Source organism: Lampris incognitus, chromosome 17 (genome assembly GCF_029633865.1).
Source record: "Lampris incognitus isolate fLamInc1 chromosome 17, fLamInc1.hap2, whole genome shotgun sequence".
In the NCBI taxonomy this organism is placed as follows: domain Eukaryota; kingdom Metazoa; phylum Chordata; class Actinopteri; order Lampriformes; family Lampridae; genus Lampris; species Lampris incognitus.
In genome coordinates, this window is record NC_079227.1 from 28,573,989 (window position 1) to 28,590,942 (window position 16,954).

The window sequence follows — 16,954 nt, forward strand, 5'->3', positions numbered from 1 at the left end:
GGGGGGGGGGTCTTCGGATGAGCATCGCAACAAGAAAAGCCCCTCTCTCTACCGGCGTGAGCCCCCCTGCCCTGACAGATGTGCGTTACGGGGAATCAGGCACTGAACATGGCAGACGCTTGTGATTAGGATGGAGATTTAACTGCTCCGGTAATGCCGAGCAGACGCTCCTTTATTCGGCGCGGTGATTGATGCGGGAATAAGAAACAATCGGATTGTAAAAACACGCCGCGGATTCCTACCCGAGTTGGAAAACACGACGTGACAGAGAGAGACGAGGGTTTCGCTCAGCAGGTGTGTTTGGGAGTCCGGAGCAGACACCCTGGAGAAGAGTCAAGAAACGCTAATTATGAAAGCCGAGTGAGACGCTGCGGAATGTCTGCACCGTCCGAGATCGCAGATACCGTCACGAGCGAGCCAAGAGACGCGCGATCCGCGCCTCTGCTTGTTCGCCTTTCGGAGCGATTCGCTTACACGTACAAACACGGCGCTTGCGAGTTATCCTCCGCGAGCACCGCCGTCAAGGAAGCCGGGATGCGAGTCCGACGTCAAACACGCGCAGTTTCCGACCAACAGAAAAAAAAAAGAAAAAGGGGGGGGCAAGTTTTGTCTCCTCTATGAAATTCGTCGAGTCTTGTCAAAATTCTTGCACATCTGAAAGCAATGAAAGCGGGGGGGGGGAGACAGAGGGACCACCAAATTCACATGCTAAATGAAAAAAAACGTTAACAAGTTAATAAATACCTTATTATAGCTGTTTACAACATTTTCTCCGAAGCCAAGACTGCGTGAATGGTACAGGGTGAGGTGATGTGTGATTGACGGAGTAAACCGGCGAGCGGATTAATAAAGGCCATACGCCCCCCCCCCCGGTTGGTTCGTGGCTGTCCCATGTGTCATTCATCCTTGCACAAGTTTGCAGCGCTCACCAACTGTACGGCCTCTTGCCGTAATCCATATTCATGCGGCTAGTCCATGCTGACGGACACACAGATGTTATGGCGGCGAGCCAGAGGACCTGAGGACCGCAACTGTCTTGTTAAAATAGCTGTGTTTGTTGGTTGCGGTCAAATATTTCCTTGGATCTGTGTCCTCTGCAAGAAACCGGGCACGGGAGGCTCAGAGAAGGCCTAAAGAAATGTGGAGCGACTCTCTGATCCGAGTTTCAAGGAGCATGGCGTGTCGTGCACGTCACGACGTCAACGCGTGTGTGATTTGCGGGGTGCTCTGAAACGCGGTTTCACCTCAGCTTTCCCCTGGCCGAATCTCCTCGGCACGTCTAGAGGATCCTGGTCACCCCAAGCTCAGAGGTCATGGGTAATGTACTAGAGTGGATGTCCACCCGCCTAGCTATATAACCAAAAGCCCCCCCCCACACACACACACACACCCCACCCCTCCCATCCATATCAGTGACGGGGGAAGACTCTCGATTTCGAAATGGAAAGTCTATCAACTGATGCGTCCCTTTGCTCTGTCATGGTAATCTTCAAAGACAACCAGAGGAACTGATCCCCCCATTTGGCTGCTGCTGCTGGATACAGAACGATACGCCGGCCTGCCTAAACAGCACACATACACAAATGCAGCCAGAGACACACCAGACACACCCACCCAGCCACAGACGAGTGCATGCATGCATGCATACACACACACACACACACACACACACACACACACACACTTCCCTGGAGGTCTACCATGCTTAGCCAGAGTTCACTCCTCCCTTTGAACTTGGGGCAAAAGAGGACAGAGACAAATATTCGATGCTGTGTTGCTGATAATCCTGTTTTATATCTCATGTCAAAGTATTGAATAAACAAATACGCTCTGTTCGCTCCAGCCAACATTTTACACAAGTCTTTGTATTGCTGGAATAATGGCTAGTGAGGTTAAAGAGAGGACATTACAAACTACTCAGGTTTAACTCTCTCTCTCACACACACACACACACCACAACAACAACAACAGCACATGAACAAAATACACCTCTCTCACCCACAAATATGAGTGTTTCACCTTTATTATTTACCAAGATAACGCCTAAAAAACAAACAGTCAGCGGTTATTGACACCAATGGCTGAGTCCTTCAACTCAGACTTCACCCAGAGGCCCCGTGACCCACTAAGGGCCACTGGCCCTGTACTCGGCAGGCCCACGCAGTAACTACGGTCGTTTAGGGTCTGCTCCACGGTACTCTTACTGAATCATAAAAAGGGAGATACCTTGCAAAATATATCTTTGTAGTTTAATACTAAACTTTGGACTCAGACTTGAAGAGATGTCGTTTTCACTGCAGTGACGCCACCCCGTGGCCGCTTGTGGAAAATGCAACTTTCTGAACCCAAACTACCCGACACTACTACTACTACTATCACTATCACCGCTACTACTGATAATACCGTCATGATACGGTTGTTATTATTATTATTATGGTTGATTGGTTGTCAACATCGCAGCGTTGGTGTTTTTCCGAGGTTACTTGAGATTGCCACGCTTTCAAGTCGTAAGAATTTAAATGTAAAAAAAAAAGCCACTGTTACCCAGACATCTCGAAGACGGCTGCAAACAAACATCAGCCTGTTAATCTGTCACCAAGCTGACCGACCCGGGAGGCGGCGGCGGGGGGCGCGCACGTGGGGGGGGGGCGCAAGGTCATCTAATGTCTCCGAGCAACGGGCTCATTAATGCAAACACTGCGTTTCTATGGCGGCCGAGACACACTAAGTTAACACACAAAGCCCTCACACACGGGGCTCGGCCAACATGGACCCTGTTCCGGCCGAGGAGGACCAAAGGTTCACTTTTATAGAGGACTACGTGTTGAGTACTCTGAAACTCACACAGGACCGGTGGCAAAAATGCCTTTCCAGCGAGGACGACAGACAAATAATTCAGGAGTTTTTGGACAAACCCGACCGGGTCACGCTGGTCGTGTCAGTGAACGCGGGTGGACTCCCGCAACCCGCCGCCGGCTTCCCGGCGAGCCGCGGGGCGAAGGCGGCGTACTTCGTTAAACAACGCCCAACAGCGCTGACGCCCGACTCCCTGAGGCGCGACGTGATTTACGGAGACTTGTCCTACGCCCCGCTCGACCAGTTCGCCGCTCTCGTTGAAGAGGTAAGCGGCCTCAACATCTGCTCACTGGGGTAGCAACCGTCCCATTTGCCCAGGCCAACTTTGGATTTTTACAGCAACACAATTGCAAAGAAAAAGATAAAAATACCCAATACACCTTACCTTCCTCTCAAACAGGGCACAGGTTGATCGACTCGTCCATTGCAAAGCAAAAAGGGCGTCATCAAGTGTGCACGTTTTCCTTCCAACCAATCACTACACCAGCTGAGTTCTTCTTTTTGGTCACCAGCTGATTTGACTGATTAGTCCTCTTAAGTGACAGGCGTACTAATCACGTCACATCACCCGCTGTTTTGATTGGTTGGCAGGAAACCCTGCATACATGGCCACTCCACAGCATATACACAGCTGCTTATGTCTCATGCTGACTATTTTAGACAGTAGTGTAGCAAAGCAGAGGGGTTCTGTGAGCATGCAGGTCTATTTTTATTTTTATTTTTTTGTGACAGATGTTAAAAAACTCAAACACAAATACTTTTGACATGACATAACATTATAACAACAACAGTTTCCCGTTTAGAATGATGTCACGTGAATGCAGTTCATTTCTCATATGCTGCCATTGTAAGGTCCTAGCACTTTGAAAGAGAGGGGGTGGGGATTGTTTGTTGACACATTATATTTGTATAATGTGTAATTGCTACCCACTGCTCAATTTACATATGCCTAAATATGCAGGGTAACAGTTGACAAGAGACAGTAGTTAATGAAAAGCAAAATATTGTAACGTGCATGGATAAGTAGACACGTTGGCCCTTGACGAACGAATTGGACCCTTTAGTCGAGCGGTTAGCGATGTCTCCCTTGATGCGGGAGGTGCGGGTTCGCGCCCCGTCTACGGCGGTACCTGTTGTTGCCCCTACCCCCCAAATTCGCTACAGTACAGCGTGCTTTTTTGTCCATTTTAATATAAAAAATACTATATATAACACCCCCACCCCAATGGTGAGACCCCCTCCTCTGCCACTGAATAGAGGTGCGAAGTTGCTGTTCACAAAACAATCTGATTTCCCTCCACTCTTCAAGGTAGTGGTCCCGCTGCTGTCCAACGGTAGGAACCATAGCGAATGGCCACAAGTTGTGTCTCAAGACATCAGGCGTCATGTACACTCCCTGAAGACCAACGTATTTGTGATGTCCGGCCAGGTCAAAGGCAAGACTCTCTTGCCCCTTCCTCTGGGGTCAGAGAGAGTGGAGCAAGCTGCCTTGGAAAGAGACAAAAGGTAGATGATGTCGACTGCACCAGCTCTATTTTATGAACACGTGTTAACAAATTCTTTTAATGCAGGCATAAAAGTCAATAATTTGCCCATTTGTACAATCAAATATGTCCCCCCTCCCCCCCTCTGAAACGTTGCAGCGGAGACTTAGTGGATAAGAGTGTGATCCACGCCATAGAGTCAGTAGTGATAGAGTGGAGCCACCAGCTCTGTGCTGTCCTAAAGAAAGACTCCTCTGAGGCTCTGCTGGAAGACCACAGTCCTACACCACACACAGAGCTGCTCTTCTGGAAGAACAGGTCAGTAGCACATCGCTACTGGAAGCCAGATCACAGATAGTCTTCTTATATCCATAATAGCTCTTGTAGTCAGTCTTTGCATCGCAGCTCATCTGAAACAAGTTAGCGCGGTGAACACACGGGGGCCTTTGTGCTCTCTTCTTTGTTTTTGTTTTTGTTGTTTTTTTAACTGGTGTTGATTTTTCAGAGTACCTGTGCTACCATGTAAAGAAAATAAATTAGCATGCTGTCTTTTCTCTGTTGTTTTGCATTTTGCACTGTTTGTGTAGAAGTCAATGCAGAATAAAAGGGAAATTCACAGATGGTTTTGTGTATGTGCAATCGGTACTGTGATTAATGTAGTGGATTGAAGCAATAAAGTCCTCTTTGTGTACTATTTTTTTATGTATTTCTACTTTTTTCCTCTTATCCCACCCGATTAACCCAATGGCATATGGCCAGAACTCTTGTCGAATAACTCCCCTGGCTCACGTTTCCACAGGAAGGAGATAGTCCTAACACCAGCTTCCTTCAAACTCGTGTCGGCTGCTCACGCTGTTTTACACGCTGGTGCCTCGCATGGATTGCATTACCTTCAGGCCGCGAAGGAGGCGTAGGGAGAATGCGTTCGGTTGCTTGGCTGCAAGCTCCCGGATGGGCCAGAGGGGTCGCTGGAGAACGACGAATTCCCGAACACTACACCGATCTACACCCACTATCCTTCGGGAGAGGGTAGCCGAATGAATGCTTTACCCTGTGGACGCTCTGGTCGTGACCGGTAACGGCGAGCCTGGGATACCAACCTCCCAGCCACATGACGAGCGGACTGCAAGAACGGCGGTTTAGTCCGCTCGGCCATCAGAGTGGCCTTTTGTGTACTATATTGATGGAAAACGAGGGGGAACAACTGCAGGTGTCTCTCCTGTGCTATAGAGCGATAATGTTGAAAATCGGTGAACTTTCCCTTTAGTGATTATGGCATTGGTGTCACTTATATGGTGAGTCCTTCACGGTACTGTGAGGGCTTTACATCTTAAGGCCTGGGACATGCTTCTCCCTAGGTACACATAAACTTCTCTGCAAAGTCGTCGCAGAGAAAGGGTTTTCCGAGTGTCCGTGATTTGCATCCACACTTTGTGCAGGGCTGTCTGCCATATCAGTCTAGACAGTGTTTTGCTCTTTCTCAAATTCATTAGTGCTACAGGGCCACTTTATTTGTATTGCATCTTCTTCTTTTTTTTTTCTTGTATGAAGACATGCAGACCTGGAGTGCATCCACTCCCAGCTGAAGTCCTCTAAAGTCACCAAGATGGCGGTGCTGTTGGAGGCCATGGAGAGCAGCTACTACCCTGCCTTCAGAAACTTGCAACAGGATGTCCTTGCAGGTGATTAGATAAGAGTCACAATTAATAAAGACTTTAGTTCGATTAAACATACTTTATATAGTGTAGCAGGTTCTAGATTGTAGTCAATAGGAGTAACGTGGGAGGATTTGATTATATTTGTGCACATAATGCGGTGTTTGTCGTAATGGCCATGGTTACATCTTTACCTGTCAGCTCTGGAGGAGGCTAAGGATATCTGCACCTACTTGAGGCCTCTGCAGCATCTGTTTGAGGACATGGAGAATGCAGACTTTCCCGACGTCAAGGTTCAGATTGCACCTCTGATGCACGCGATTTGTCTGGTGTGGGCCAACTCCAGATACTACAACACCCCGGCACGCCTCATTGTTCTGTTGCAAGAGACCTGCAATCTCCTCATGCAACAGGTCGACTAGCATGTTGTTGCCGTCAGTTTTATTGTCAACACAATGTAGATGCGATGTCATTATTTGAATTCTGAACCAACATATTGGAAGCAAGCAGCTCAGGTCTGGTGTACTATCGACATTTGCCAATCATTGAACTGCTCTCTCTCAACAGGCACACACATATCTGAGTCCAGAGGAGATTCTGACGGGGGAGATTTCAGAGAGTCTGCTGAAGGTGCGGACGAGTCTGGAGACCCTCCAGCTCTTCAGAACCAGCTATGAGGAACGCAGGGCTAATCTGGACCACTACCAGAAAAATGGGAGGTCAGTAAAGCCTTGGGACTTCTCCTCGCACATGGTCTTTTCTGGATTGGACCGATTCATCAGAAGAGTCAAGACCATTGAGGTGAGTACATTGTCAACAACATGGTACACTTCTCGGGTGTCCCTACAGACACAATTGGCCGTGTCTGTGGGTGGGAAGCCAGATGTGGGTATGTGTCCCAGTCGCTGCACTCATGCCTCCTCTGGTTGGTCAGGCGGGCCGCCTGTTCGGGGGGGGGGAGGACTGGGGGGATTAGTGTGATCCTCCCACGTGCTACGTCCCCCTGGCAAAACTCCTCACTGTCAGGTGAAAAGAAGCGGCTGGCGACTCCACATGTATCGGAGGAGACATGTGGTAGTCTGCAGCCCTGCCCGGATTGGCAGAGGGGGTAGAGCAGTGACCGGGACAGCTCAGAAGAGTGGGGTAATTGGCCGGATACAATTGGGGGGGGGGGGGACGTGTGGGGGGGGGTCCAAACCCAACCCCCCCCCAAAAAATGGTACAATGCATACACTGTCTCCCATACTCCTTTATCAAATGAGAAAATATTTCAATTGAAATGGGAGTAAGTATCTTTTACCGTAATATTTTGGTACAGATTACACACCAGTCTGTCTTCGGTCAGTAAAATCAACACTACAGTGCTTATTTCATGCATTATTTGTAAGTTAAACTCAGATGCACGGATTAGCTTGATGAACTACCTTACCCCCCCCCCCCCCATATCTCCTTTGTAGGACATCCTTTTAACGGCGGTGGACCTGCTGAAACTGGAGAAGATGGAGTTCGGTGGCATCAAAGGCCGAGGCCTCAGCCAGCAGATCCAATGGCTCCACCAAGACTTCCTTGATACCTTCAAATTCTTCACAGAGAAACTCTATGACTGTTTGGACCTCAGCAACAGGGTATGAAAGGGTTGCAGGAATTTAGTTCGCTGACCTGACGGAGCAGATATGCTTTTTTGTTAAGCCAAGGCTTGACCTTCAAATCTTCCATATCTATTTGAATCTCTATAATCTATTTTCTCAAGGGTTATGGAAATACTAGACAGATACTATAAATTGGGTGACATCTCGGCCCTTTGAATACTTTTTGATACACAAGTTTTTTTTTCCTCAAGTCAGCTATTTATGAGCATAACAGCCTGACAATATGTGCTTTTCTGGATCAAATTGTTTTTCTTCTGTATTTATTTATTTTTGTGCCGAAAGTTATGTTTTTCTTATCTTTTACTGCCATCTGTTTGTTTGACCATGATGTCCCAGAGATACTGCAAGAAAAACAATTTAGACGTACTCGGTTCTCCCTCTCCCAGGACCAGTCAGATGTGAAATATGCCGCGCTGGCTCTCTGTTAGCTCACTGTGTGATGTCTGGGCTGTCGACTGACTGATGCGTCTGTCCTGCAGGAGTTTGATGAGGATGTGAGAGGGTTCAAATTGAAGGTGGACGACACAGACCGCCGTTTAGGGGCCATCTTCTGTCAGGCCTTTGATGATGCCTCAGGACTGGAGAACACCTTCAAGGTCAGGGGACATTGAAATCCCCCCCCCCCCTCATACACACACATGCATGCACGTGCACTCATTGTGTCTCTTGCAGGTCCTGGACATGTTTGGCAGCCTATTGGAGCGCCCCCTAGTGGCTGCAGATGCTCAGGCTCGATATCCTCTCCTTGTATCCATGTTTGACATGGAGCTGGACGGCTGTAAACTCCTCTTCAACAGGCACAAGCAAACTGCCGAGGAGCTTGGTGAGATTCCCAATGCTACCTTCATATGTGTTCACACACACACTAAAACAGTAAACAAGGCATTCTGGGTAAGTGTCTATGAGATCTTGCAGTTTTGCCTCGTTTGTCGTTCAGTTTATGGGCGTTCTGTGTGCGGCACCATGGTAAATTTCTCTATTCCAGTAATCCCAATGACAATTTGTCCACCTTCAGGTTACAGTCAAGTGGACAAGAACATGCCGGCAATAGCTGGTGGGCTGAGATGGGCGCAGCAGCTACAGGGGCGCATCGGGGCCCCCTTTTCTAAGTTCAGACACGTCTCTTACCCGTGAGTCCTCTCTCTTTGTCTCATTTCCTTCTCGGTCGCCCAGTAAAAATACAGTGTGGGGAGAGTGTGGTTTCATGCACGGATCGATTTGTGCAGGGCAGATAAGTATCACTCTCTTCTCAGGTGTTTGGAGTCTGCAGAGGGGTGCAGGGCGATCCAGAAGTACGAGGAGATGATGCACCTCCTGGAGAGGTGTGTACACGTGAACTTTCCCTCGACCTGTTGCACTGTATGTCATCATGCTCAGGTATATGACCGACTCGTGAGAAAACAAAAGTTCAAGCGCAATAAGACGTGATAAAATGGGATGTCTCACTGCTCCGTTACATCTTACAGATACGACAACATCAAGTTGTCTGCTGCTGTGTGGTTTTGTTAGCGTGTAACAGTATGAGGCAGCCCCCGCTGCAGCAGCATGAAGACATGCGGCTCTAAGCGTGATTTATGTCCTCATTACTGCAGCGCTGCTCTGTAGATTATTTCACAGAAGTCCCATAATCCCACACGCCTCTGTCTTTGCTCACTGCTTCCATGTGAGCAGGACTCTGTAGACCGAGTCCAACGGCAGAACCTGCAAGATGGAGCGTCGTAGCGAGGACAGAAAGGCTGCTCTTTTGTGGACAAGTGTGTGTGTGTGTTTGTGTGTGTGAAGAGACCCCACTGTAAACGCATCTGAACTCATATACACTCCAAAAACAGATGCAACACACATAGGCAACACTCTGGTTAGTTCCCAATGCACACATGCACACACACACACACACACACACACATACACGCACGCACACGCACACATATATACACACATGCATGCAAGCACGCACGCACACACACGCATACACAAATACAAACACACACCTCCATGCATGCACACACCAACACACACATATACACTACCGTTCAAAAGTTTGGGATCACCCAAACAATTTTGTGTTTTCCATGAAAAGTCACACTTATTCACCACCATATGTTGTGAAATGAATAGAAAATAGAGTCAAGACATTGACAAGGTTAGAAATAATGATTTGTATTTGAAATAAGATTTTTTTTACATCAAACTTTGCTTTCGTCAAAGAATCCTCCATTTGCAGCAATTACAGCATTGCAGACCTTTGGCATTCTAGCTGTTAATTTGTTGAGGTAATCTGGAGAAATTGCACCCCACGCTTCCAGAAGCAGCTCCCACAAGTTGGATTGGTTGGATGGGCACTTCTTGCGTACCATACGGTCAAGCTGCTCCCACAACAGCTCAATGGGGTTCAGATCTGGTGACTGCGCTGGCCACTCCATTACCGATAGAATACCAGCTGCCTGCTTCTGCTCTAAATAGTTCTTGCACAATTTGGAGGTGTGTTTAGGGTCATTGTCCTGTTGTAGGATGAAATTGGCTCCAATCAAGCGCTGTCCACTGGGTATGGCATGGCGTTGCAAAATGGAGTGATAGCCTTCCTTATTCAGAATCCCTTTTACCCTGTACAAATCTCCCACCTTACCAGCACCAAAGCAACCCCAGACCATCACATTACCTCCACCATGCTTAACAGATGGCGTCAGGCATTCTTCCAGCATCTTTTCATTTGTTCTGCGTCTCACAAACGTTCTTCTTTGTGATCCAAACACCTCAAACTTGGATTCATCCGTCCACAACACTTTTTCCAGTCTTCCTCTGTCCAATGTCTGTGTTCTTTTGCCCATCTTAATCTTTTTCTTTTATTGGTCAGTCTCAGATATGGCTTTTTCTTTGCCACTCTGCCCTGAAGCCCAGAATCCCGCAGCCGCCTCTTCACTGTAGATGTTGACACTGGTGTTTTGCGGGTACTATTTAATGAAGATGCCAGTTGGGGACCTGTGAGGCGTCTGTTTCTCAAACTAGAGACTCTAATGTACTTATCTTCTTGCTCAGTTGTGCAACGCGGCCTCCCACTTCTTTTTCTACTCTGGTTAGAGCCTGTTTGTGCTGTCCTCTGAAGGGAATAGTACACACCGGTGTAGGAAATCTTCAATTTCTTAGCAATTTCTCACATGGAATAGCCTTCATTTCTAAGAACAAGAATAGACTGTCGAGTTTCAGATGAAAGTTCTCTTTTTCTGGCCATTTTGAGCGTTTAATTGACCCCACAAATGTGATGCTCCAGAAACTCAATCTGCTCTAAGGAAGGTCAGTTTTGTAGCTTCTGTAACGAGCTAAACTGTTTTAGGTTGTGTGAACATGATTGCACAAGGGTTTTCTAATCATCAATTAGCCTTCTGAGCCAATGAGCAAACACATTGTACCATTAGAACACTGGAGTGATAGTTGCTTGAAATGGGCCTCTATACACCTATGTAGATATTGCACCAAAAACCAGACATTTGCAGCTAGAATAGTCATTTACCACATTAGCAATGTATAGAGTGTATTTCTTTAAAGTTAAGACTAGTTTAAAGTTATCTTCATTGAACAGTACAGTGCTTTTCCTTCAAAAATATGGACATTTCAATGTGATCCCAAACTTTTGAACGGTAGTGTATATATATATATATATATATATAAACACACACACACACACAAACACACACACACACACACACACACTCACAAACACACACTTATGCACACATACACAATAACACACACATATTTACACACACACACAATAACACACACATATATACACACACAATACCACACACACACACACACACACACAATAACACACACACACATATACACACACACACACACACACACACACACACACACACACACACACACACACACACACACACACTGGTTCCTTATGCTCCACATGGTTAATATGGCTCCCTCACATTACGCCCCTGCACCCGGTCTAATGAAATGATGAACAACACCAGTTCTCTGCCCTCAATTTACTCCCGTCACAAGTTAGAGCCCCTTGTTACGCTATAATAATCAGCGGCGCTGGCACCGAGGACTGCCGCCATCATTATGCATATCCCAGTCAGCAGCACAGCGAGCATCCTCAGTCATTACCCCACAGACAAAACGCCGTGTGATTTATGGCCATGACTGAGACATCTGATTACTTCTGCATCTCAGCCGCCGCTGTCAGGAAATGAAGCTCACCGCGGAAACGCCACGCCGCGTGCTAAAGTCCTCATCATAATCCAGGCTATTTACAGGTTGATATAGCTGCAGGGCCGTGCTGGCATACTGTCTGTTCCCGGCGCTTCACCAACAAATCTTTTACCCCTCCTACCCCAAGCCCCCCTCACCCTGCCATATCCTGCTTTCTCTAAGGAAGAGCGAATCATTTGGTCTGCCACCTCGAACAAAATGGCAGTATCTGACGTGAGCCATTTTCATCCTTGTCGTGCCCTTGTGGAAGGAAGGTGTGGCCCTTGTCATGCAGTCACCCCCTCATGGTCAACCTGTTACTTCAGGGATTAAACACACGGGTCGTTTTCTTTGGTTCTAGCTCTTCATTGACGGAGGTTTTGCTCATGTGTGTTTTCAAGGTACTCGAACAGCTTGTACGAGATGTGGGCCGAGACGGTGACCGAGAGGTCGCAGTTGAACCTCAGCCTGCCATTGATCAGCAGGGACCCCGCCACACGTCTGATCTCAGTCAACTTCAACCCTCAGGTACGACACGCTCGCTAGTTCTCACCCGAGGGCCTTGGCCAGAGACAGATTTGGGTTGCTTCTCTGATGACCTCGTTAACACAACGTCATGTTGTGTTACAGTGACTGCATCGAAATGCCCCTGTCTTTCTCTTTCTCTTTACCTTCTCCTCGTACCGCCTCCTTTAGCTGGTGTCTGTGCTGCGGGAGGTGAAGTACCTGGAGGCCAGACGGGCCCAGGCCATCCCTGACATCGCAGTACAAATCTACACCACCAGGGGGCAGCTGTGGCAATTTGTGGCTAACCTGGAGCTCACCACGGGGCGATACAACAAGGTGCCGTGTTATGTTTTCAGGCCCAAGTGTTACTAACTTTAGCAAACCCACACACACACACACACACACACACACACACACACACACATCTACAGTGCAGTTAATGGAAGTTGGGGTTTGAGGCAAAATTGCAGTTTCATTAACTTAATAGAAAAGCTCAAAACAATACAGCGGAGTACAAGGGTTTGATTAATACAGTAACACAACATGATTAATACACAACATGGTAACATGCCCACAGTTTTCACCATGTATTACCACCGTCTTAGGAGGATAATCTAATTGTTTTGTGTGCATCTCTCTCTCTCTCTCGCCCTGTCTGTCTGTCTATCTCTCTCTGTGTCTTTCTCTGTCTGTGTCTCTGTCTGTCTGTCCGTCTGTCTGTCTCTCGCTCTCTCTGTCTCTGTCTGTCTGTCTGTGTCTATCTGTCTGTCTCACTCTCTCGCTCTGTCTGTCTGTCTCTTGCTCTCTGTCTGTCTGTCTCTCTCTCTATTGCTGTCTGTCTTTCTCTCTCTCTGTCTCTGTGTGTCTCTCTGTCTGTCTGTCTGTCTGTCTGTCTGTCTGTCTGTCTGTCTGTCTGTCTCTCTCTGTCTGTCTGTCTCTCTAGGTGATGTGCTCGGTGCTAGACGTGGAGTACCCTCTAGTTCATCACCAGCTAAGAGACATTGACATTCAGCTCAAGCAGGCTGAGGAGAGCCTCAGCTGGAACAGCCAAGGTCAGGGCTTTGACGGCCGGACTCGCTGACAAATGGGCAGATTCTCTTCCCAGGGAACGCCGCAGCAACATATTTCATTACTTATTTACATCATCTTACATGCGCCACTCAAAATCCTCCATGACATCGACAGTAACCATCCATTTTAACCCCTCGCTGCTCCTCCGTGGCGTGTCCTGCTCTCCTCACTGTTTTCTGGGACATCAGCCGCAAAGGCTTCGCATTTTGAGCGGGAACACGAGGGAGATGCCGAGGCGCTCAAATGTTGATGTTCGTTTGATTGACTCAACGTCAGCCGCCCCCCCCCCCCCGCCATTCACGAGCGCATACGGTGAAAGCTTGTTGGGAGGAGCTGTCCCTCCAGCCCGCCGCGTGTCGTTCGCTTTCTCAGAATCCAGTTCTCCCCGAAGAACGGGGCGGAAAATGAGAGAAGGTGTTTACGGGTACAAGCCAATGCACTCCACTGTCTTTGGGGATGGTTATCACTGGGAGACAGGGGGAGCGCCGCACGACCGAGCCCTCAAAGCTCCTCCGTCAACGTGACTGCTTTATGTTGTGTGTGTGTGTGTGTGTGTTGCATGTGTGTTTGTGCACTTAAGCTTCTTACAGAAACCTTGTAAGTGGGTTTTATGGAACATTTTTACAGTAAGAGATTTATGAAGGCAAAGGTTAGGTGTTTTCTCCCCCTGCGTCTCCTGACCCCTGTCCATCGCGGGATTACACGGTGAAAGACCTCGCTGAGTTATATACGTTTCTCGCATGTTAGAAAAACATTACACTCATTCCATTTCAGGGCTCGGCGGCCGATCACGTAACTTTCACACAAATTATACGGTTGCACTCCTGCGCGATGTCCCATAAAACGTCAGAGGAGTGCAACGCTCCGCAAGCGCCAGAGATTAAGGAAGTTTTTTTTTTAATGTGTTATAATGGATGTGGTCTTTAAGGGTTTTTTTTTTTAACGGGATTACAGGAAGCTTTTTTGGAAACATAAATCGTGTTCAGACGTTATATCCATGTATAGCTTCTCCGTATCATCCATCCCTGCCCTGACCTCCCTATCCAGGTATCTGGGAGTTTATTCTGGAGACGCGTGACCGCGTGTGTGACCTCGAGAGCCGTCTCCAGAGGACCAAGGACAACGTGGAGGAAATCCAGAGCTGCATGAGGTCCTGGGCCATCCCCGTGTTTGACCGAAAAGAGGGCAGGAAAGACACGCTGCTGAGTCTGGAGGACAGGGCTGAAAGGATGGACAGGTTTTACGGAGCGATTCGCTCCTCCGGAGAGAGGGTCCACTTCCTGCTTAAGGTGAATGAGTGGTTGAGTTGTGTTGGGGTCGTGTGTGAAATGGCGAACATAAATATCCCGTTAGTGTTTCGCTCGCTTTTCGTCACGTGACCGTTAAATTAGCGACTCGCGGGGTACGCTGGTGTTTTTGTCGTGAACAGTTTTAAATGCGATGTGGATGAGTTTGGGTCTGAATCGGCGTCCCCTTCCTGTTTCAGAGCAACCTGGAGCTGTTCGGAGCAGAGCCTTCGTCTGACGAGTGGAAGGCCTATGTGGAGCACATCGACGACATGGTGGTGGATGGCTGCTTCAACAGCATCGAGTGTTCCCTCAGATTCCTCCTGGATAACACGGGTAGGATATTCACAGGGCTCGCCTTCAACCAAAACTCTCCGTTACTTATTGCATTTTTTTCTCCCCTCGTTTTTCTCCCCAATTGTATCCGGCCAATTACCCCGCTCTTCCGAGCTGTCCCGGTCGCTGCTCCACCCCCTCTGCCGACCCGGGAGGGCTGCAGACTACCACATGCCTCCTCCGATAATGTGGAGGCACCAGCCGCTTCTTTTCACCTGACAGTGAGGAGTTTCGCCAGGGGGACGTCGCACGTGGGAGGATCACGCTATTCCCCCCAGTGCCCTCTCCCACAGGTGCCCCGACTGACCAGAGGAGGCGCTAGTGCAGCGACAAGGACACAGACCCACATCCAACCTCCCACCCGCAGACACGGCCAGTTGTGTCTGTAGGGATGCCCGACCAAGCCGGAGGTAACACGGGGATTTGAACCGTCGATCCCCGTGTTGGTAAACAACGGAATAGACCGCCGCGCTACCCGGACGCTCCTTATTTATTGAATTTTAAAAGCACTGACGGATGATTACAAGTGCCATCCGTCATTTTGACAGAATCATGTTGAGGGGATTGGCTTTGTTGGCGTTTTTGAGAAAACTCTGACTTGTATTCCTTTCAATTACAGTGCAGATACCCTGGAGCGGGCGAATACCGCAGGGTGGAGTTAATATTCATGGTTCAGAAAGGGTGTACAAGTAGCCATCTCGCTAAAGCATTATCAAAATGTATGTTTGGTTGGTGTCTGTGTAACGTTATTAGCCCTTAAAAACCACATTCAGCGTTGCTGATGGATGCACGCGAGGTTGCCAGTATGAATAAACTGCCATCTTTCTAACCTTCCCATAAATTTCAACATTCATGTTTAGGACAGCCCTGGTAAGGCCTGTTGTAGTGTCATAATCATTACATTACATTACATTACATTACATTACAGTCATTTAGCCGACGCTTTTATCCAAAGCAACTTACAATAAGTGCATTTAACATAGGAAATCAGGAGAACTACTAGTCATCAGAGGTCATAAGTGCATCTAAACAAGCATCTAAGAGCAAAACCAGTGCTAAAGTAAAAGTGCAAAAATGAGATTTTTTTTTTTAAAAGAGTGAATACAATAAGTGCTAAGAACAAGTAACAGGGTAGTAGTTCTTGAAGAGGTGAGTTTCCAACCTGCACTGAAAGATGGGCAGCGACTCCGCTGTCCTGACATCAGCGGGGAGTTCATTCCACCACTGTGGGGCCAGGACAGAAAAGAGCCGTGACCGGGTTGAGCGGCAGCAAGGGCCTCTGAGCGACGGGGCAACCAGGCGTCCTGAGGATCCACACACGCAATGCAAAATATGATATCAGGGAACATGAAGACAAATATAAAGGGTAGAAAATAGATTATGATTGAATTTTTACAACCTGTCCATCACAGTGATTGGATCAGTGTTAGTTATAATTATAGTGTGAGGTCCATCGCAGCAGCTACATAAATGGAATCAGGGTGGCCACAAAGTTTCAAGACGGCACCAAACAGAATAAAGAGAGAAAAAAACCAGTTCTTCGTTTGATTGAGGTCATATAGTAGTACATTCTCATTCCCAGCCCTTGTTTTCTCCTCTGTCCAGACCAAAGAGCAGGCGTAGCCCCCCTGTTTGAGGTCCAGTTGGACCTGAGGGTCCCCGACCTGGTGTTCAACCCTTCTCTGGAGTTCGGAGCTGGAGATGGATTTTATGACCTGGTGGAGAGTCTCGTCAACGACGTGTACAGAATGTCTTCTCTGGTCCCGCGCCTCGCCCAGCACTACCCCTTCCCTCACTACCAGGTACTGCTGGGGTCATGCAACAAACACAGACTTTTCTCTCAAACTTCCACCCTCCTGCAGCTCCTGTTCAAGCAAAGCAGTCAATCTATATTCGGTTCT

The 16,954-nt window shown here is 48.0% G+C and overlaps 1 protein-coding gene across 1 annotated transcript in view; it reads left to right on the forward strand.

The window, feature by feature from the left end:
* Positions 1 to 2,767: 2,767 nt before the first annotated feature.
* dnah9 (dynein, axonemal, heavy chain 9) overlaps positions 2,768 to 16,954 on the forward strand; it is a 131,905-nt gene continuing 117,718 nt past the window's right edge. Inside the window, 17 exon segments of the mRNA XM_056296748.1 lie at positions 2,768 to 3,121; positions 4,166 to 4,362; positions 4,500 to 4,658; positions 5,892 to 6,022; positions 6,197 to 6,408; positions 6,563 to 6,796; positions 7,453 to 7,620; positions 8,124 to 8,240; positions 8,317 to 8,467; positions 8,660 to 8,774; positions 8,898 to 8,966; positions 12,255 to 12,381; positions 12,550 to 12,696; positions 13,304 to 13,412; positions 14,479 to 14,720; positions 14,918 to 15,053; positions 16,659 to 16,855. Of these exon segments, the coding sequence (XP_056152723.1) occupies positions 2,768 to 3,121; positions 4,166 to 4,362; positions 4,500 to 4,658; positions 5,892 to 6,022; positions 6,197 to 6,408; positions 6,563 to 6,796; positions 7,453 to 7,620; positions 8,124 to 8,240; positions 8,317 to 8,467; positions 8,660 to 8,774; positions 8,898 to 8,966; positions 12,255 to 12,381; positions 12,550 to 12,696; positions 13,304 to 13,412; positions 14,479 to 14,720; positions 14,918 to 15,053; positions 16,659 to 16,855 (2,865 nt within the window).